Source organism: Vanacampus margaritifer, chromosome 2 (genome assembly GCF_051991255.1).
Source record: "Vanacampus margaritifer isolate UIUO_Vmar chromosome 2, RoL_Vmar_1.0, whole genome shotgun sequence".
Lineage (NCBI taxonomy): Eukaryota > Metazoa > Chordata > Actinopteri > Syngnathiformes > Syngnathidae > Vanacampus > Vanacampus margaritifer.
The window spans coordinates 17,618,987-17,642,323 of NC_135433.1; the positions used below are offsets into that span (position 1 = coordinate 17,618,987).

Sequence of the window (23,337 nt, forward strand, 5' to 3'; positions counted from 1 at the left end):
CATCAGGAAGGGCGTCCCGTGTAAAAACTGTGTCTAAAATATTATGCAAAATGACTTAATTTGGCATCCTCTGCTCTGACCAGGGAACAATGATTCTTCTACTTCTTCTTCTTAGAAAGTGTTGCTATTATTCTTAATATTGGGTCAAAAACAACCCAATCTTGAGTCAAAAAGTAACCAACATACTTGGGTCAATTTGACAATACTTTTTTTGTACAAATAAATACACAAGTAAGTAAATAAATACATACATACATACATAATGTTTAAAAAAAAAATGAGGATCAAATTGACTCATGTAACGGATCAGTCCTTTTTTTGACCCATAATCGGGTTGTTTTTGACCCAACAGTTACAATGCTTAGTATTATTTGTAATTACAGATATATTTAACTCCGCATGATGAGAATTTAAATTTATTGCACCCAAATGAAATCAAAATGTTATCAAAATATTTAAAATGCAGTTCAACGATTTATTCCAGATGCACTGTACATCAAAGTTAAATACAACTGAACTGTGCTTACAAATGTACCGTAATAATGAAGTGACTAATTGAAACTTTGAGAAACATTACACTAAATGATTTTCTCTTTAGGAAAACAAAGCTATTTTAGTCAACGTCTGCTGAGATTTCATGTTTAAAAATATTTTAAATTTGTGTGCATGTTTCAGCATTTCTGAGCATGTTCACTTGGGAGTTGGTCAAGATTAAAGTAAAACATGTGAGCTGCACAAAACAATTAACAGCCGGGGGACTTGTCGAAGCTGAAGAGCAATTATGTGCATATTGATGAGCGAGTGTCGCTTAAGTGGCACTTGCAGCCTGTCTTCACACTTGCTGCCATTTCTCTCTGCATTCAAACACACGCCAGCCTCTTTGTTCTGCTCTTATGCAAATCACGTAGCGCCGTACTGTACGTCCACTATGCGCATCCAGCCCAAATCCGTCTTGTCGTGCCTGCGTGTGCACCATTTGCGCCGCCACCTAATCGCTGTTAAACCGCCAGCTGCTTCCAGAGAATACAGTCCCTTGGTGATTCACAATAAATCAGCCCTCTTTAAATTCAAATCAACCGTCGAGAATCAGCAACCTTGCCAGGCCCGTGTGGAAATGAAACACCTTCAAGGAGATCTCCAAACTTTCTTGCTGTTGCGCAGATTATAGGATCGCAGCGTGGCCCGCGACACGGGAGAGCTGACAGCGTTCTTCTGCAAACTCTGCAAAAAAAAAAACCTGTGACATTATACAACTAAATTATGTCTCGCACCGGAGGTTGCGCTTCTGTACTGTTTCTTCTCCGCGTCTGACAAATGATGAGGCTAAAAAATGCGGGTTTACACTCGAAACGTGTCAACACACACCCGAGTGCTGTCAGGAGAAACGCAGCTGTCGATTGGCAGCAAGCGCTGCTCATCTTTTTCCCAATCTTCCTTCACAAATATACAACCTGGGGAAGGGGGGGAAACGCAACAGAATCAGGCCTCTAGTTGTTGGGACATACCGATAATCGGGTCTAATTTGAGCCTGATTCTCTACTTCCAACCCAAATCAGCAAAGGCCTGAAGGAAAGATTATCCTGTGGTGTGGGCACCTACAAATGCTTGCTCCCCAATCTGCTCAGGAAATGATCATGACTGCCAATTGTAAACGTTAAACCTGCGCGAGAAGAGATGATTCTTGAGCAATGATGGAAATTTAGTTTTTGAATTGGTCAGACCTAGAGGTCTAGTGTTTTACTTCTTTTTTGTCCTGATATTATCAGTATTTGTTAGTTTTTTTATACTCATGGGTGTTACAACTATTACGGTGACAAAATAATTGCCTATGCATCTTTTTGATGTCCATAATTTGACCCCGGACCAGATTATTTCCAATGTCTTTCAAACAAAAGTCCCTTCAATGGCAAATTGCAGTTAAAAAGTGTTCCCGTAATGAATAATAAGTCATTTTTCATGGACACATTTTTTCCCCTTAAATGCAGAATCGTGGGCATTTATTACACTCCAGTGACTCTAAAATTGCCTCATCCAGAAAGCCAATTCATCGAGTCCTGACAGAGTTATTTCTCTGTAGCGAAATGCGATGCAGTAACCAAAGACATTATTTAATAAAGAGAGTTTTTCTATCCGTCTTTAACGTTGTGAAAAAAACAGTGGGTGATTTAATATGTTCATCTGCGTTTCTTCAGGCCAAACCTGCTTCCTCACGAGGCTTAAAACAAAACACAGGACACTCTGACTCCAAAACGACCAAACAATTTCATTATTGGCTGGCTGCGGCCGTCTGACATTTACGTGACGGGAGAAGACGCAAAGGGAGTCGCTTTGCAAATGAACAGAGGCGTGACGGCACGCTGGAGTAAATTAACTTTTAGCTAAATCCTGCAGAGAACACGACAACGGTGCTTTCCTGTAATCACGCAGCTCGTGGGATTAGTTTGAAACTAAGTATTTGTATAAGCCGCCGCTGCCGGGTTGCATGCGGATCCATTGTTTTGTTATTACCTTATTTTAAAACACACAAAGAGCAAAACCTTGTGAGTGCTGAAAGAATTTTGAGGAATTTTGTCCTCTTTGCGTGTTCCAAAAATGAAGATAGGTTTAATGTAAGAAAAATACACCTTTTGCAAAAATGATTTAATAAAAACAGAGAGTCTCTGGACAAATAACGCCCCTATCATCACTTAAAGAACGTGGGATTTCAGAGCGTTAAATGTGCTCTTCTACGTGTACAATAGCTTCTTATAGTTAAAAAGACCTCCTCCTTTTCATTTATAGACTAAACGTACTCTCTGGTACTTTTCCGTGAGCAGATGGCGTAAACAAGGTCAGGTGGATGTTTTTGAGACAGAATGTGTTATATAGTTGAAGGATTTTCCCATAGCAAAATCTCACAAACAAGTTGAACCAAATTTACAGTGGCCGTGACTGATGAAGAAAGTAAAGAGTGTGTGTGTGTTATTTCAAAGCAAATTTTGTTTTCAAGACCGAAATGTGTTTTCGCACAAAGCGCTGAGAAGGAACTTTTTTAGACTAAATAATATGACCCAGCTTAAGGCCAGACCATACGAGGTCGACATCATCTGCTCTGCTCAGGACACAAAACATTTCGACAAGATTAATGTGAAGAATTAAAATGTTCATAATGTGTAACAATAGTTGATTTATGAAATTAGGTATTAAAAATGTTATAATATCTTTCAGTGCCAGAACATTATTTTGTCAAAAGTGCATACCAGCTTGTTAGCAATACTATTGATGAAACTGTGACAGTCTGTGCTTGGCATCACCGTCGACAGACCATCATTGACGGATGCCCACCTTCCGGCGAGTGCTTCCATATTTTCTTTAAGTACTGAAATGTATCTTCTGCCCAGTTTTAGTCATAACGGTTTTAATTTCCTCATTTCCTCAGTAGAGCTTTGTTCTGCGGATGTATCCTTGTGCGTGTTATCGCAATTTCTGCCAGGTGCAGTCATGACTGAATAACCTCCTCTATTCTTCAAATGGGCTTTGGGTTTGAATGATGTCCTTGAGTTTTGATCTCATGTCCGGTCAACTCCAGTTGAACCGTTTACTGGAGACTGTGTGGTTACGCCCTTCAAGATAGTATAAGAATATTGTAAGTCCTCTGTAATCTTCGCACTTGCGAGAGACTACAGCCATTGTCTGTAACTCACTAGTGCCCGGAATATTCTGTAGAAATAAAAGCTTTGAAGGAACTATTCATCGATCTCCAGCCTCTATCCAGATAACCAACATTCTCACTACCCGAAAGCAAATGAACACGCGGAGGAAAAGATCTACTCCACAACAGTACTTTATGACAGTCACGAAAACGGTTTTCGTCCGTCGATCTGGGTCAGTACAGACGGTCTTTCTCAATCCGTGTATATCATGATTGTGCACATGCTAAGATGCATGTTGCTGATGTTTTGCTGATTGTTTTTCTTTGTCGTCACAGATGACAGTGAACAAATCAATCCAAACAGAATTTGCTGCCATCTTGTACTGTAGTGCCCACAGGCCATGATTTGCACGTGACAGGGACTTAGCCCTGCCACGTGTAAATCATGGAGGAAATTAAGCAGTTAATCTTCTGTTATAAAAATCTGTTATTTCTGAAAATGTGTCTGTGTGCAAGTAATTGAGCATAAGTCCATCCTGCTGCCTCTGCAGGTTATAATAATACCTACAAAAAGGAGTTGGGACTGATAATAATGAGGCCAAATAGTTCCTGCTACTTTTTTCTTCTTTTTCTTGTGTATGCAACAAGTACAAAAAGTCAAGCATCACCTCAAAGGCCACAGAAACAGCAGGCTACCCCGCTACCTCACTGTTAGCTAATTGCCGCTGACATTTAGCCCGAGCTGTTTAAATCAAAGGCGCTTCTTTCGCATCACTTACTTTTGTCTCCTCACAATAGGGGGGACATGCCGTGCAAATAGCATCGCTCGCCGCCGTCCGCTGAGCATCTCAATGTCTTGTCCCAAAAGAAAAAAACACTGCAATTATCCCGCTGTTTGCCTTGACAGCACTTTTCAAATAGTCCCACCCAAGTGAAGGTTAAGGCCCCGCCCCCATCACAAATCTCCAGGTGAAAAGGGTTCTTTGCTCCAACCACTCTGGACTTCTTAAGCAGCTCTCAAGCTCATTAGCAAGCCCTCAGGATGACATCACCTTATCAGGTTATTGATCGCACGCTTGCGTCGGCTGTGGTGCCGAGTAGGATCATGCAAACAACAGAAATCAACTTAGAAGTGCATAATCATGTCACTCCTGTCTTTGGCACTGCTGTTGATATTAGCTTTGCTTCATTGGCGTCTTGTTAATTCATTCAGTGGATATTGTAATGTATTGTTATATCGTTTATTTGTGTTCATCCAACTTTTGTGTTCAAATATCCACTGTTTAGAGGGTTATGCCACTGCAACACAGATGCTTTTTTTTTTTTTTTGCCTGTCTATGATGTCTCCCATTATGTGTTAGCATCAAGCTAGCCGACCTTAAAGCAAAATTATGTGGTTGCTTTTTGGGGGAGTTTGTCATTTGTAATATTTCCCTCCCAGTCACACTGCAGTCAAGATACTACACGTTTAAAAAGTTTGGAAAAGTTTGCGTCTGGATGGGGAATGCTGAGCAGCGAGGAGCGCAGGGACACATTTAGAAACACATTTGTAATGAAGGTTCCTGAATAATTAACTTGTTAAGTATGCTGTTCAGATGCTGTGTCATGATGATGATGTGAATCCACGTAGCAAGCTGGTTTCCACTCAAGGTTAATTACTGGAAAATGTATCCCTTTATTTATCAGATCATTTTACAAAGAGCAGATGATAAATGCAAATCCTGCAAGCTTATTACTGAAGCATCAGAGAGAATTTTTTTTTATGCTATTTTTTTGTAGGGTGCTCTGAATTTTTCCCGCATTCATAATTTACATTTAAATTCTTCCCAGTGCTGCTATATATTCTCATCTCATTTACTGTCACCCGCACCGCCGTAATCCCGCGGGAATCGGCCATCAATGGATGTTCTTATCTGGGATATGATAGGAGGGGTTGCTTGGCCGTAGCCATGGCAACACAGAGAATAATGTATCTTTTTTTTATTAAATTTTTTTTAAAAGATTGCCGCTTCTCACGGAGCCATGGCAACAGCGCTCGGGTCATACTATCATTCTGACAAAGTGATCATTCTATTATCATTCACTAACTGGAAAATACAAGAAAAAAATACACATAAAAATACAATTGAATCAATATGGGCGCTTGATTTATTGGTGGCCATTTTAAACTGGCGGTGGTGGCTTGAGCAGGAAGCCCCATTCATTTGCAGTTTGGACGCGAGAGGGAGAACATCTCCAGTCTTATTATTATTTTTTTTAAATAGTGTGTATTGGCAGTAATACTTTATGTCACAATGTGAATTACCTTTTATCTTAAGAATGAAAGCAATTAGATTTCTGTCAACCACTCAGGTTGTTTACGATGCCCCCATGGAACATCTAGGAAGGCCCACAGCGGAAGCTAAAGTGGGAGCACACGGCAGCAGGCAGAGGTTAACATGAGGATGCTAACCAGCGCACAGCTTTTGGGATTCATAATGATTAAAATTAGCATACGCGTGTCTGCTGAAGGAGGCAGGTAAAGCTCACAAGAATATTCTACGTGGCTACGATAAAATAAAATTAAAATGTAAAGATAAAAAAGTGAGACAATCACAGCACACCTCATCTACTTTTTTTTGGGGGGGGCATTTGTATGAAGTGTTATGCTGTAGTATCACATGATTTTTGCCAGACAATCAGCGTCAACAAACAATAAATTACATGATAAAGTACATTTACACCATAAATAGATTTTTTCAGATTTTTAGGGGGTAAAATGAAAACATTTGTTTAGAATTAAAAAAATATATTTGTCAAAAGGATTAATTCGTTTATTTAAGTAAAAATGTAACCAGTAATTTAACATAATTGAAATATATTTATTCAGAATTTTCAACTATAATGAACATAGTAAATACATTAAAAAAAAATCCCCTTAAATGTCACAATGAGTGCAGCATATATAGAATAAATTATTTATAAACTCCCCAAATTTTAAGTTAGGATAAAAAAAATGTTTGGTTTGCAAACTTTTTTTTTTTTGCAGGTTCATCTCATGGACCCCGAAGCAAACTTACAATGAAACCATACAAAAGTGACAGTAAAATGAATTAAATTTTATATTTATTTCTTAAATTAACTTTTTGTATAGCTGCAAGCGGTATTTTATTGTCTAGAAACATTTTCAGTGGGGTTGGGGCTGGAACTGCCTTCAACACAACCTCCGCCCTGTTGAGAATAATTACTATACATAAAGGTTGAATGGATACTGATGGTGATGATGCATTGACATTCAATGGCACAATCATCATCTGGAGCCCTCAGCACTCAAATCAGCAGCATAGATACGACTCAAACGCAGAATGCATCATGTCCACACTAAGGCGAAAATGGCTGAATCCATCATCCTGGCGAAGCACAACTTCCTGTCACCGTGTCACACGAAAGACGGCGTTTGAAGCCACTTGAAAGACGTCGACTCACGTGCATGCTTCCTCATCCGTGACCGAGTGCAGTGCTAATGAGGAATGCCGCTTATTTTTCTGTTTTGTTTTGTTCTTTTTTAGCTCCAAAAAGCCCACAGACATGCTAATTGCCAATGTTTGTGGCACATTTGAAAAGCCCAATATTTTATAAATTATGCCAATTCGATTATTTGTAGTAGTGCTTTTATTTTTTGATTGAATCTCATGCATACAGTGTGGAGTACTGGTATAGTTATAATCATCACATATAAGCCCCTAACAAGTCTTGCTGCTGCTTTTCCCTTTCATGACTACATACGTACTGTGTACAACATTCTAAGTAAAGTATAATATTATGTTTATAAAGAATTGTTGTAATGTTGTCACTTCACTGTAAATAAGACTCAAAAAGTAAACCAAATTGGGTGAAATAGCTAACGCAGCACTGGGTCCAAAACGATACCAATCCAATGTTGCGTTATTTGCTGCCAGTGCTTTGGGTTGAGGATTTAACCCCAAGCATGCTGGATCAAAAGTCTGACCCAACAGGGGTTAAAAAAAACATACTGATGAGTTGAAGCTACCAAGATAAGGTTACCAGTGGTTAAAAATACAAGTCATTTTACAATAAATTTACAGTACCTTTAATACCCCAAAACTCAAAACTGTCTGAAATGACGACCAGCTTCAGCTCTTCAGCCCGCCAAATCTTCAACCCCATCTGCTGGCTCTCAGTAGTTGGGTTCGATCCACCCATTTTTATTTGAATTTTCAAGAAAAATAAAACTGAATGGAAACGCCAGAAACTCAAAAAAGGGCACCAAATTCGCAAAAAAGTTTTTACGCTTGGAGGGGATGGATTTTGAAGCGTATTGACAAAAGAAAAATGCAAATTAATGTTATGGAAACAGGTTTTGTGTCACACGTCGTGCATGGAAGCGTTCTCACAGCCCTTGCCTTGCCTTGCTTTGCTCCTTTTCTCTCCTGAGTGGAGCACCTTTAGTTGTCCCTTTTTCTTTTCTTTTTTTTAGTGCCCTGTTTTGAGCAATTTGTGTTCAGCGTTTTTCCCCTCTGCTAGAGGTGATTTTGAGTTTGTGAATGAACTGCTGCGGTTGAGGCCAACCTGCGCCTTGGTCCTCCCTTCCTCGTTGTGTCATTTTGTGAATAACCGCTGGCGGGACCGGATACACGTCGCACGTTTTGACCGAATATTACTTCATACGTACGTTTGTAGTCCCAAAGTAATTTAAGACGATATAGTAAGGTATGTTTGAGTGGGACGACGAAACATAAATCTTTTTGGAATTAATTAAAGAAGCGAATATTAATGTTATTTCAGATGGAAAACAGCAAAGAAACGCTATGGTTTATCAAGAATTACAAAAATAAACTCATACGACGCCATTGTACGGCGCAGTCGCGTCCTGGTCTTCTTCTTCTTTTAAATTACTGGTGGATCACATCTCCTAATGGTGTATACCGCCACCTACAGCGGCGGAGTCCCCTCCCAATATTCGCAAAAGAAAAACAGATGGAAACGGGCATAAGTCGCACGTCCATTTTCAATAAATTTGCCGAAACAATTCAATGGAAACCTGACTAATTACGCAAGTCAACAGAAAATTCTAATCAGAGATGACTTTATGTGTCCCTAAATGTATTTTTGACACTTAATTGTGAAAAAGCATGAGTGGCGCGTAGGAGCAGCTGACAAAAGTAACTAGTGGGAGAAGCTATCAAAAGCTAACAAGAGCAAAGCAGTGGGAGACAAGTGGTAAGAGCCAGAATCAAGGGACTCAGTGATGAGTGATGACCACCTGCAGGCCCCAGATAAGGTAATGGTGGTCGACCCATTGGGTCCGACACTTGCTGTAAGCAACTTTTTCTCCGTCAGGTATCCATAGCAGAAAGATGGCGGCGAAACATGTCAGCCTCCTGTAAGGCGTGGCATGACCTATTTAATATTGTAAAAATTTGAAAACAAATTATTATTATTATTATTATTATTATAGTACCCTGTAGCAAGTTCATCTAGAACTATCCATGTGCAATTGGCCCCTCGATTTCTGATAATTTATTGATTTAAAGTTTCCCCGCTAAACACAACACCGCCGACTAATTTTTCTGCTATTGTTCATTCACCCCTGCATATCTACAGTATGTTGTATGTAGTATAGCAAGTTTCTATGTTAATATTAGTCTTTCAAAATAGTCACTCCACTGTTGTTGATTTATTGAATCATGTGCAGTTTGTCAACATACAACACTGCTGGCTATTCTTGCTGCTTTTGTTTACACAATTATGTACAGTATGTAGCATGCAAGCGTCACAGCTATTTGTTTATAAACTGTAGCACTGATCGTGTAATGTGGTCACACCAGTGTTGATTACAGATTTTTTTTTTCAATTGCTAAAACACAATTTTGCATGCTAGGCTGCTTTGATCAAAATACGTAACACAATTGACAAAGCCACACACCTGAACTGCAAAATCCCTCACATATCTTGCAAAATGAAGCACTGCCACCAAAACAACATATAGCTTTATCAAAATCAAACTTTTGTACCAAGTGGCACACACATTCATATTACCATATTTATGTCTAATCAACTATACACTGTTGGGCATTAAAGCACTCTTATTTACTATGCTTTGCCAAAATAGAACATTCTTTAGATTGTTCACATGCACAGAAATACAGAAGATACATATATGCTATTGAAACATATACTTTTTTTTGGGGGGGGGGGGGGGCATTGAATGCAAATAAAATTTGTTAATTAAGTAGTACACACACAAAAAGTGGTTTTCTTAATTTTTTTTGTTAAAGAACATTTTGGACAAATACAGTAAGCACACCACGAGAAAAAGGCTTAGCAGACATGTTGCTACCCATAAAAGTCATGGAGGTCATAGGAAATACTAGATGTAGTCATTTTTGTTGTGGGATGCTTTTTTTTTTGCACAAGTTAATTTAATTTGGCTGAAGATTTTGTAATGTATGTATTCTATTACCTTACTTTCATGTTGTGAGTTAAGCACATATTCTACAGAAAATAGGTTGTCAAAATGTTTCTTTTTTTTTTAGTTAACTAAAACTAACGAAAAAAACTAAAGCTAAATTTCAAAAAACAATTTTGATAAAGAAATAAAATAAAAACGAAAATGCTTTTAAAAAAAAAAAAACGAAAACTAACTGTAATTACATTTTATGTTTACAAAATTAACTAAAACTAACTATAATTATAGCAAAAATGTCCTTTGTTTTAGTCTTTGGTAATACATTTAATGCATAAGCCTTTGATTTTAAATGTGATTTTAAGAAGATTTATTTTGATATTAACCGCAATAAGGACTTTTGAAAGTGTGTCACACAAAAGTGACATCATCTAGCAGCAGCCAATACAAAAGCACCTTCAGATGACGTTGCTCCCATGGTGTTTTTTAAATAGTGAAAACACTTTTTTTTTAACTAAAACTAAACTAAAACTAAACTAAAACTAAACTAAAACTAAACTAAAACTAAACTAAAACTAAACTAAAACTAAACTAAAACTAAACTAAAACTAAGCATTTATGAAATAACTAAAACTAATAAAAACTAACAGAACCACCTTGAAAACTAATTAAAACTAACTAAATTTAAAAACCAAAAATCAAAACGAAATAAAAACTAACTAAAATGAAAAATTCCAAAACATAATAATAATAACAGGTTAATTGAGATATTGAATAAAATATTTATATTTTTCAAAGGGGGCGTACTCATACTGTATATGCTGAGCACTGTATATAGGCGAATCATGACAAAAGTCAAATATGAGGCCTCACCTCTCAAAACAAGTCGGCCTTTATTCCACCAAGGAAGACAGCCAGCCTTACCTGTGCGCCTTGTGTGTTTGTGTGTGTGTGAGAGAGACAAATAGGTGCCTGCATGCTCCCGTGAGCCCACCACAGCCATCATGATGATAGCATTTAATGCCCCACCCCCTTCTCAACTACACATTGTCCAGTCCGGATGCTCTCCCGAGATGTTTCACCGGAGCGGCAGAGGAAAAGAATCTCATTGCGGGGACGGATTGCAGAGAGGCTCCAGCGGGCCTATAAATCATTGTTTAATCAGGGCGCTTGCCCAGAGTGAGGTTACACACGTAGAGCTCGCATTAGCGCCGCCGTCCTGCCGCTGTCGATGGCTCCACCGCCACGCTCATCCCTCCTTACTCACACCTTTATGCTGCCATCACTTTTTTTCTTCAACTTCCTTAGCACATTCCACACGCAATGTAATGAGACTCATGAGACTTTGGTTTAGCAAGCAAAGGAATGACTCCTCATGTCACTTTTTTATGACGGTGTATTGGGTCCACGTATAAATATTTATTTTTCAGAGGGCGGGGGCAATATTCAGAGAAAAAAAACTCTTATAAAACTTATGAAAATTTATGAATTTTTTTCACGCAAATTTGCCACTTGATAAAGTGGCAAATTTGAGAGAAAAAAACTCAGAAACTTACGAGAAATACAGGTAGCGTAGCTATAGTCTAATCATGTGAGGATTTGATGGTGGTTAATGAGACACTGTTTATAAAATAAAAAGGCAGGATGGAGACGGACTCATTCTTAAATTAAAACTTTACTTTTCATTCACACCCAGAGCGACAACACTTTCTGATCCTCTATCAGCTGACTAACACTATCCAATCAGATGCTAGCATACCATAGGAAAATGCAAGTGAATGACAGAGAGCAGCAGATTTGACACATCAATTTAGATACTTGTACAAATAAAATACCAAAATGTATGAATGTGTCAATAATAATCCTGGAAACATAAATGTACAAGTAAAATGCTTGATAGTCCGGGTGTGGACCTTCGCAAAGCGAGGCGTCTTTTTCGCTGGCCAGTGGCCGTACATAACGGTTCAAAGAGCGAATGCTTAACATGATATGGTTAATCTGTGCTAAAGCAATTACAATCTCCTTATTTGGAAATCAGACCGAAAAGTATTGGCACAAACAGTCGACTAGTACGCTATGTGCATTTCTCGGAAGTTTTTTAAATTTGCCACTTTAACTCGCAAATTTGTGAGAAAAAAATAGTAAATTTGCAAGTTTTTTTCTCTGAAAATTGCCCCCACACTCTAAAAAAAAAAAAAATCATTATAAGTGGCCCTAATACGCGTCGTACTGGGTTATTTTCTTCAAGCCACTCACTGAGTTGTTGCAAAATTTTGAGCACACTGGGTTACTTTTTGCCAAGTTTTGGGTTAAGGATTTTGAGACAGCTCTTTGGGTTGAAGATTGGATTTGGGTTGACTAAAGAGCTGACAGTTTTGTTCTGGAGCTGAAGTGAATTTAACTTTATGTTGGTGTGTCAGGAAAGGCATCTGGTGCAGGATCATGCACATACATGTCAAGCGCATTATTATTTTTACATCTAATCTTGTGTAAGAATTATTTTAAGAGCAACGTTGCAAAATAAGTTGGCAATGTTCCAGTGTTTTGGATTAGAGTTTATAGTGGTTAGCATGTCTGCCTCACAGTTTTGTGTCTGAGTTTTCTCAACATATTCTAGCCTCCTTCCTCAATGAAACAAAAACACTCACTTGAGCTTTATTAAAGACCAAAATGTCCATTGTCCTAATCATGAACATGATCTTGAATATGGAAACAAAAAATGGTGGTGAGGGTGTCTGCCAAGTTCTACTAGTGACCTTTTTGCATTTTCTCTTTCATTACTTTCATTCTTCTCAGTCTTGAAAGGTCATGTGCCAGACACAGGGTCCATCCAAAATCATTTCATGACTTGTGATGTATCACATTTGGTGAGACAAATACATGCATGTAGTTCAGGCTTGTTTCATGTATGAATCCAGAACAGAACACAAGTGCAAGTCATTTACCAATATAACCTTTGCATTCATTTTTAGGGTTTAATAATTTAGAGCGGATATATTAATACCAAAATTATTTGTATGATTATGAACACACGTCATAGTCTTTTTCATACTGGTTCTTCTTCCTTGGTCAATACAGAAAAAAAATCCAAGAGCCATTTTCACACATCACAATTTATTCAAGTAATTCAGTTTCATCGAAGGGCTCTTTAATAATTTTAAATTATGTCTGCTGCAGTAGCAAGTGGTTCACAGAATGTTTTTTTCTACAGACCATTTCATTGACTTAAAACAGGCTAAGAAAAAAACACACCGCATTGATTTTATTATAAGTTTCTTTGATTTCATTTGATGCCCTTGAACAGCTTTTTGGATGAGTCCGCCCCCCTGTACCAAGCACAATAGCCGTAGCCTCTCTTGATACAAGCAAAGTTTTGGGCCTGCTCGCCGCTAGCCATTTTCACCGGCAGGAAGTCGGTCCACAAGCACTCTGCCGGCCTGCTGATGCCACATGGGAGGGAGGTGCAGTGCGTTATCTGCACAGGACCAAAGATGGGGATAGCATCAACATGTTTGTTTGCATACACACACAATTTTAATGATCACTCAAGCAGTTAAAACCTGCCTCATTTATTAAATGCCTATGAATAGTGTTTTTTTTTTCTCTCAAATTGTCAAGAGACAAGTTGAAGTTAGTGTCTACTACAGATAAATTGACTCTTTGCATTGTACCTGGCAAGAACAGCCCATTTGATAGCGCCGCAACAAGCTTCTTCGCGAGAAGCTCAACGACACCCACGGCTGAAAGAAGTCACACAAAGTGATGTGCAGCGAGCCGTCTGACTCCAGTCGGCCTGTAAATAATATCAGAAGGGGGAAAATCATTTGTGAAAACATTACAGGGCAAGCAACAGGCTTACATTTGAGAAGCTAACAGGTACAATAAGTTTTTTAATTTGAAACCCCTGCTGATTAGTCGGCTCCATTTATACATTGTGTGAAGCAAAAAAAGAAAAGAAAAAAAAGTGTCTGCATCAATGTACAGCATTGTGCCCTTTCCAACATGTTAGCAGAAGCGTAGCTTTGGTCAACAAATCGATAGCGAACATTAAGAGAAAGTAAGTTCACAGTAAGCAAAGCTCCTTTTTTTGATTTAATTGAAGTAATCTGTGAAACATTTTTCTTTTTTAACTTTCATCTGAAATTAGTTTTGGCACAATTGATTTTTAACACAAATAGGCAATTCAACTTTGGTTTATCATTTAGTGTTGAAATGTTACATTGATGTCAAAGATTTTGTTAACAGTCATGCCCTGGAAGAGAACATTTCCTATGAATACAAGAAGGTTGAACATTTTACCCATGAGTAGGTACGTGACGCCGGCTTCCAGAGCGACTCCACATGCTGCAGAGTTTGATGCCGTATAGATGGCATCAAAATCCTTTTTTGGGCCCTTGAACATCTGAGGGGCAGGGGGTAACAGGTTAGATTTGTTGAATTGGCAGATAGATTAATACAAGTCTTTTACCTTTGTTTGTTTGATGACATACTCAACGGGTTTGTAGCCATCATCAGCTTTCCTTCTAACAACCAGTGCCCTGATAACTGGAAAGCATTTTAAAATATTTACCAAAGGTTGCAAGAGAGCAGGACTAAAGTCAAAGCCATGTGCAAAATACATGGTCATGCAAAGCTACTGTCTTATGATACAGAAAATTGACAAACACTAACATTAGCAAGCTTCTTTATTAAGGAGCATTGTAGACTTGGTCACTTTTATCTTGCAATTACCACCTCTCACCTAAAGCGCAACTGCAGCCTCTGGATAAAGCTCATGCATGGCGTTTTAAACATTTAAGTATTAAACCCAAGTCGGTTTGCCAGCAATTTTGTAACAAGTGACACTAAAAAGGTATCATAATTAAAAACAGCTGTTTTCCTAATTAACCAAGCCAAATTGCTAGCTTTATAAAATCAAGTTCGAGCTTTAATTAAAACGGCCTATCAAAAGTCATTTGGCTGAGATTTTAACACTGATTAGAGAAAAATTGGAGCAAAAAAAAGAAAAAATGGTTCATTTAGAAAAAATTAGATATTGTCACACAAAAAACAATTTCAGTAATTTATCCGCATAACTTTACCAAACATTTTAAATTAAATCTAAACAATTATGACAAGTTCCATTAAGTTTACCAACATCAGCTTGGCAAAACACCTGCTGTGGATGCCTTACGACACAACTGCAGGCTTGTGCTCCTTCCTGTAGCCAACACAAGCACAGCAGCACCAGGAGTAGCACAAAGTTCTTCACCGTCCAGCCTATTGTTGAAAGCAACAAAGCAGGTTTGGGTTCTGCAAAAAAAAAAAAAAAAAAACAGAGACACCGGTGGCTGTTTGGCTCTGTCTGAAATCAGCTTCACAGAGGGCCCTTTTTTAAATAGCTGTAGACTCCGTCCACAATTAAGGGACGTCAACTGATTAAGGGCTGTTTTCACCGGACACTATCCATCCACCCATCCATCCATCCATCCATCCATCCATCTATCTATCTAATCACTAACTACGAATTTTTATTTCATTTCCAGGAAAGTAATATGATGATGACCACTGTCAATGGTTATGCGGCACCCTAGCGCCCTCTAGTGACTATTTGCCGCTGCTGTAATCCCGTCAGTGATGATGGGGTTTGTAGAGTTTCTCAGAACCGGCGCACTGATGGTGTACTGCAGTGCTTGTCAGTGTGGCACACGGCCTTCCTCTAGTGGTACAAGAAGAAATCACAGATTTAAATCTATATGGAGTTAAGTCCACGTTTCTCATGTTAGCATAACTAATATAATAATTCAAGTAGCCTACTACATATAGTATTTAGGTCACTTTTAGGGAATATTTCATAGAGTTAAGAGTATTCAGGTAACTTAATGTGAATTTCAGTAATTTAACAACACTGGGGTAACTTTTAGGGAGTATTTCAGTCATTGGGAACTATTCAGGTATTTATTTCAGCACATTGAGAAGTATTTTGATTAATTTTGTGGGAGTATTCCAGTAAATAGAATACGTGGTAACTTGAGTTGGCTGTTTGAATCCATCCAACATGTTTAATTCACATTGAACACTTGGGCCTACACTGCCCCTGTATTTTAATATTTATCATTATGGTGGTAGGCTACTTGAAGTATTTTGAGGTGGAACTTGGTGCAGAAAGTTTGAGAACCACTGGTGTAGTGGTTTAATTGCCTGAAACATGCATCAGCAACTTAGAAATCTCTAGCTCTAATAACATATACCTTCAAGTTCTTATTTCATGCTTTACAAGTGCTAAGTGTCCACCACCAGCAGCACAGACAGACATCAAGCCAATATGAGAATTCCTCCCTTATCGGCTTGATATTGTCTGTGCTGCCGGTGGTGGCCACATTGAGCACTTGTAAAAAAAAATAATAATAAAATGAAATAAAAACTTGAAGGTATGTACAACACGTGTCCAAGCTAGAGTTTTTTATTTTCGAAATATCACGATTTTGGCGTATTGTTTTCATGTGTAAATGGAATGTGGTTGTCTGAAACCAACAGCGCCACCTGCTGGCGCCTCCGCTGCAAACTTGTGTACCCATGACAACCCAAAAACAAAGTAAAATATAGCTTTTGTGGTATACAGAGGTGGGCAGTAACAAGTAATTTTACTCTTACATTTACATGAGTAACGTTTTGGGAAATAAAAATACTTCAAGAAAAGTTTTACATTTTACTTGAGAAGTGTGAAGAAGAAACGTTACCTGATGCCCCATTCATACATGATTAGCTTTACCGTATTTTCACATAAGCACTCCGCTTGACTGCGTGGGAGCATTTCAGCGGACTCATTGCAGAAATGCGGCCCATGGTTGAGGACTGGCAGGCGTGAGAACACGAGTCAACTGAAAGATGAAGTCTTGGTTCCTAAACCTAAACTGGGAGGCGCCAGCGAGTTACGTCACAAGTTGTGAATGGATTGTGCGTGCTTGCACGGATCTTAAATTTTAGGATTTGAAGATTCGCACATAAGTTTGTTTGATGACAGTTTAAAAATAAATCAGACTGCATATTCAGTACTTTATCCCCACTTGACAAGATCAGACACCCCCCCCCCCCCCGCCCCCCAAAAAAAAAAAAAAAAAAAAAAAACAAAAAAAAAAAACTGGGCATTATGCTTTGCAATGTGAATGTCACCAACCAAAGAGACAAGACAAAGGTTGTCAACAGAGAGAGAAAAAAAAAAAAGTAAACTGCAGGGCACCTTCACAGTAAAGAAGCTCAAGCTAGCTCATATTAGCTCTGAGTGTACGAGTTTGTACAGAACTTTGGAGTCAGTGTTGGAAAGCGAAACCTTCATTTGTTGCATTTTATTTACATTTTTACTCAATGGCTTTCCACACCCGGGTATCCCTTTGCAGACCAGGCACAAAATCCCTTTCTGCTCTTGATGCAAGCAAAGTTTTGGGCCTGGTCACCATTGCCCAGCAGCAAGTCTGCCCATAAGCACTCCGTCGGGCCGGACACGCAACACGGGAAGGAGAAGCAGGACTTGATCTGTTGATGACCAACAACAGGGATTTAATCAACATGTTCACATGCCTACTATAATGCTAATAAATCACATAGTTGCCAGTAGAGATGGGACAATGAAGCTTTCCGCTGATTGATTTGGAAAAAGAGTCGAAGTTTCAAAGCCCCATAAGATAGATCGTACCGGTGACATCTGGTGGTCAGCTGGAGTCATAGCAGCTATAATCTTCAAAGTGATTCGCCTGATTGATTTATATTCCAACATAACACCAGTACATTCAGTCTTACATTTGTGTCTGTCTAATGATCATCAGGTACACATGGAAGTGTTGCAATATTTTGACACTGTACCAGTACTATGGTTCAATGTTATGTCCTGTTACTCATTCGATTTTTATAAACATGATTTGGATATAGTGCGCTGTGAAGCCAGATGACAAGTATTTCAACATCAGTCTTTGGGAGATGTGACTGAGGGTCTTGGAGAAGCGCTTATAGCAACTCTGTGGAAAATATTTGGGTCAAGCCTGTATCTTCTACACGCGATTTAATAATGCATAATTGGAAACTTTAAATGCATCATTGTGGGAGTACTTTTGTTGGAAACATACCAAATAACTAACTTTGCCAGGTGAACATAAAGTGAAGCAAATATCTACATGAGGGAATTGTGAGCCTGACACCGCGCCAAAAGGTTTGAATCAGTTATGTAATTTCTGGTATCTCATTAGCGCGCATAAAGCCGCATACGTCATCAGCACGTGATCACGGAGGTTTCGTCGGGGCTTTTGATACATTGTTTCGAGCAGTCTGTCTCACTCGGCTGACATGTTCCGGAGTCTCAGTGTCAAACGTCCCATCTCTAGTTGCCAGTGCTTGTCCATATGTTAAAGTGGACAACATCTATGATAATGAGAGACTACAGAGAACAATCAGCAAATTCCTAATGCTAAAATCCATCCATTTTCCTACCGTGCAATCGCAGCCCTTTCTGTAGCGGTACAACAGGCTCTTTTGCCTGGCGCTCATGGCATCCCACGGCTGATAGAAGTCACACACGTTAATATGCAATGAGCCGTCAGCCTGCCTGTATTTGCACAAGACAGGAGACGAAAGGATGGGGACACTTTAGAACAGTGCGGTCTAACTGTCCTCGAGGGCCAGGGTCCTGCAGGTTTTGGATATTTCCCTGCGCAAATGCACCCGATTCCAATGAACAGGATCATTATCAGGCTTATGCAGACCTTCAGGGGTGTTGGAGAAGAGAAACATCCTAAACCTGCAGGACTCCGGCCCTCGAGGGCAGAGTTTGGAAACCACCGCCTTAAAAAATAAACCTGAAAATAATCATAGGTAGTGTTTTGTAAGCCTTCAGCAAGCATCAAAGGCTGACATTTGTCCTCTAGAGGTTTACCATGTAATATCTCCTTTTCACATTTGAGAAAAAAGAAAAAAAAAAAGATGCTTTTTATACCCATGAGTAAATATTCAGTGTCCTTGGTCAGTATGACTCCACAGGCTGCAGAGTTGGGTCCAGTGGAGATGGCACCAAAAAGCTTTTCAGTGCCCTTGAAAGTCTGAAAAAAAACATTTACCTCCAATTTGCATTGTTCATAAAGATGCACAAATACAGCAGGAATCTCACCCTCATGTGTTTGATGTCATACTTTGTGTCTCTACCTTGCGCACCTGGCATCACTCCAACAACCTTGGCTTTGATAACTACAAAGTGAAATCGCATATCTTAGGAAGTCTTAGAATTAAAATGATGTAAAGGTCAGATTTATTTTTTTATAATTTGGTCACAGGGTAAATTTCAAGAGTTTCGCTATATTGAAAACACCAGTTTAATGCTAAATTAACACTAAAGGCCTGTTTACCTGTGTCAGAGGGGTTAAATGGGAAGCCCTTTATTATTAAATGAGAATCTCTGTCATATGCTTAAGTTATCAAAAACGCACTCGTCCAATTATATACAGTAATATAAAATATAGCATTTGCACCCAGGAACAGATCAAATAAATAACAGAAGTGGAGTCCTATTCTACTTACCGACCACATCCGTTTGGCAATACACCTGCTGCGGATGCATCGGGAAACAGCGACAGGCTTGTGCTCCTTCCTCCTGGAGCCCCCACAAGCACAGCAGCACCAGGGGCAGCACAAACGTCTTCCAGCTCATCCTGAAACCTGAAACAAACTCAAAAAGGTTGTTGTACCAGATAAGGCGCTCTGTTGTATCACACCAACAGGCTCACTCTGCATGAGTTAACGTTGATGAGGGCCTTTTTATACCTGCAAACTCCGCCCACAATTAAGTGATGCCACTTGTGATTGAGTGATTTCACCTGAGACTTTCATTACCAACAGAATGAGAAACTTTTCCAACTTATCCAACCAGTTTCTACCTGCAGAAATTTGATGAAAATATTACATAATTGCATTTTTGGGGGGAAGAATATGTTTAGCGTGGCAACTAACAGCTATATTAATAATTGATTTAGCCGTCAATTATTTTGTTTATTCATCGATGAATGGCAAAAAATAATAATGTAGAAATTAGGAAAAAAACTAACAAAAATATAAATGTTGGTTTTTATTTTGTAAAAAAAGAAAAAATGTTGTAGGACCTACCTATTTTTTCCAAAATAAAAGCCCAAATTAATATTTTACATATTTATGTGTCCTTGATGCTTCATTCATGAGTGGCCCCTTTGAGTACTTCACACTATTAATATGTGCACATCCGCTTTGTGAATCGCATGCGTTTCATATATTGCTGACATCACGTAACACAGGGGTGTCAAACATACGGCCCGCGGGTTGGATTAGGCCTGCAAAGGGGTTTAATCCGGCCTGCGAGACGATAATGTAAAGCAAAAAAAAAAAGTTGTAATTTGAATCGTCCTGGATTTCATTATTTTACACACAACCACCACGTTATGGTTAGTTTAAAAAACTTTTTTTTTTGAAATCATAGAACAACATAAACGTGTTAATTATGACACAAATTCAATTACTGGTAACACAAATGCATATGAAGGATTAATGTCCTAATAACTTCATTAACTGTGCCACACAATACATTCTGGGAACAATATATATATCCAAAACAGGTAGATTTAAAACGTCCAAAACTCATACAGGCAAAGTGTTGCCGCGTTCCATTTGCGTTTGTGTTATTTTTTGGAACAATTTTATTACAATTGAGCTCCGTAATTTAGGGCTAGCCCACAAATAGCGAAAATCTGCGTATAATTGTCGGAAATCGTTTTTAAGTTATATACAATCATTTGACCGATCCAGCCCACTTGATAATATATTTTTCACCATGCAGCCCCTGAGCTAATATGAGTTTGACACCCCTGCTGTACGTATAAGCCGAACAGTTTGAAGTTGGAACGGTTTGGATTGGCCAAAAAATTTCGATATTAGAAGAGAAAACTAAATAAAACTACATTTGGCTTTTATTTTGAAAAAAATATTGAAGAAAACAAAAATCTAAATTTTGGCCTTTTATTTTGAAAAAAAATGTGGATAGATAAGCCCAACAGTTTAAAGTTTGAACTCTTTGTATTGGCCAAAAAAAATAGACATTAGAGGAGAAAAACAAAACAAAACAAAAAGTAAAATTGGGCTTTATAAAATTAATTAATTCAACTTAATTTTTTAAAATTGGGACAAACAAAAACAATGGGTTTACCTTGCCTTAATAAATAACATTACTTGAAGGTGAAATGTTCAGGTTACACCAACTAAACATTTTTTAAGTTGATCGAAGACTAAATATCGACTGTGACGGTTTACTCAAATATTTTCAAGTTTATCTAGTGTTTTTTTTTTCCAGTGTAGCCAAGAGCAGGCATGGGCACACTCAGTCCTTGGGGGACGGAGTTCTGCAGGTTTCTCTTCTCCAACACATCTGATATATGATCAGCTCATCAGCAAGTTCTGCATAACCCCTCAATGTCTTCAACTGTGTGTTTGATGATATTTATGAGAGAAATGGAAAAAGGCTTGTGTTGGAGGAGCGGCGGTTCTAGTGTTGTCTGTAAAAAAAACAAAAAACTGTAGGATTGTCTCGAGGGGGAGGAATGAGAGCTTGTTGTGAGGGGGGATGGGTTTCTTCATTGTCTCCGGGGGGGTGAAAGATAAGATAGTTCTGGTAATGGCGCTGGGGACATGCCTTTCGAATGAGAAAGTGGAAAAACAGGTTGTACATTGCTCAATTACAGAATAAAGTGGCAGAATTCAAGTGTCATGTCCGGAGTCTTTCAGGTGCCCACCCTGACTCCCGTTATGGACCGAACCAGAGGTTCTGAAAGACCCCGAAGAATCTTCCAGGCACCCCGCTGATAGCTCTGCTATTCGTTACAAACATTTCTTTACCATTGAAATGAGTGTGTGTTTATGCAGAACTTTTCTCCCATGCAATCTGGTGGTGCCAATTGGCTTCAAGGAGTGCAGTAAGCTGTTACGGAACAGATGTTAATAGCAGGTGATATCCGTGTTCTTTTTACACAATTATGTCCGCTTTTATAGTTGAATGAGAAAAACAAAAAACTTCTTTTTTTTTTTTTATTTTTTTTTATTGTTAATTATTGTTTTTTTCTCTTTTCTCCCTGACAATTAGGCTCTTAGGCGAGAAAATTATTTAACCTTTGTTTTTCCTCCCTGAGTATGTCATTCCAGATCTGACGTTCGTTCAGCCATTTTGAAGGGCATTCCCAAGTCTGTGGCACGGGCCATGGAGGGATCTTCCCGATGCTGAGGTTGACCCGTGGTTGTCACATATTAAACATAATTTAAGGGAACATGCTAAACAAAAAGAGTCTAAGGTAGACAAACACAAAAGTACAGAAACATTACTTGCTATGGTGCAATTGAAAATTTTGAAAAAGCAGGAAGTAAACACTCTGTGATCTCATCTCCCTCTGTCGATTCCGAGTGCATAATGTATCAAGCAGGTACATTCATTGGTCAAGGTGCGCCCCTGGGTGGCCCAACATGTGCTTCAATTGTGAACGGCCTGATCATTGGGCCCACGATTGCGGACAGAAACTTCAAGCATCTGGGTGGAGAGGCAGAGGCCAGCAAACTGCACGTGGCTACAATCAAGGAGAGAAAAGCAACCGCAGCAGCAACAAGGATATTCCCTGAATCCACATGCTCAGTGACTGTTCACAGACTCTTTTGCATTCTTTTGTGTTTTGCTTTTGGGCAGAGATCTCCTCTCATCAAATGCAACCCTGATGGACTTATCCTGGAATTTCCGGATGATAACACCTACTGCTGTTCTGTCTCCAGTGCCACCTCCAAGTGCCCGCTTGTTGAACAATGCCATGTGGCATCCGTCACTGCCGACATCTACTGGGCAGGAGTGGATATTGACTCCAGTTGTTGGCTCGAAGCTGAGCACTTCTGAGCTCTCTGGTCACCTTGGGTTTGTAACCTCAGATCTTATGATATGGTAACTGATTGTATGCATTGCACTCTGTAGTATGACAGATCAGGGGATGAGATCTATCGCGGGGCATTTCAGGAAATTGAAAACAACATATGGGAATTTGAAATAGGATGATTGGCAAAATTTATTTCAATCTTAATTACTCTATTTCCTGTCACTTGATGCTTATTGGATTTAGTCTAATACATTTCTACCCACTTTCGTTTTGGAGCACTAGCTTCTGGATTGGCATCATGGACGTGAAACAACAAACAGCGATTTTGATGGTTACTTTTTGATTTTTCCCTACATCATTGTGATCCATGAATCCCACTGATGTTGGTCTTTGTAACGTCTCACCTGTTG

The 23,337-nt window shown here is 38.9% G+C and overlaps 1 protein-coding gene and 2 long non-coding RNA genes across 3 annotated transcripts; all 3 read right to left on the minus strand.

Moving 5' to 3' along the window:
* Positions 1-13,182: 13,182 nt before the first annotated feature.
* Positions 13,183-15,237, minus strand: LOC144042678 (metalloproteinase inhibitor 2-like). Its single transcript, XM_077555558.1, has 5 exons — positions 15,171-15,237; positions 14,506-14,582; positions 14,337-14,439; positions 13,709-13,830; positions 13,183-13,512 (listed from the first exon to the last, which is right to left on the minus strand). The coding sequence occupies exons 3-5, from the start codon at positions 14,437-14,439 to the stop codon at positions 13,321-13,323; spliced, it is 417 nt and encodes a 138-aa protein (XP_077411684.1). The 5' UTR covers positions 14,506-14,582; positions 15,171-15,237; the 3' UTR covers positions 13,183-13,320.
* Positions 15,238-17,347: 2,110 nt separating this feature from the next.
* Positions 17,348-18,613, minus strand: LOC144042680 (uncharacterized). Its single transcript, XR_013290945.1, has 2 exons — positions 18,498-18,613; positions 17,348-17,549 (listed from the first exon to the last, which is right to left on the minus strand). It is a non-coding gene; the product is annotated as an uncharacterized LOC144042680 (long non-coding RNA).
* Positions 18,614-18,935: 322 nt separating this feature from the next.
* Positions 18,936-19,793, minus strand: LOC144042679 (uncharacterized). Its single transcript, XR_013290944.1, has 3 exons — positions 19,578-19,793; positions 19,171-19,247; positions 18,936-19,102 (listed from the first exon to the last, which is right to left on the minus strand). It is a non-coding gene; the product is annotated as an uncharacterized LOC144042679 (long non-coding RNA).
* Between the last annotated feature and the right edge of the window lie 3,544 nt (positions 19,794-23,337).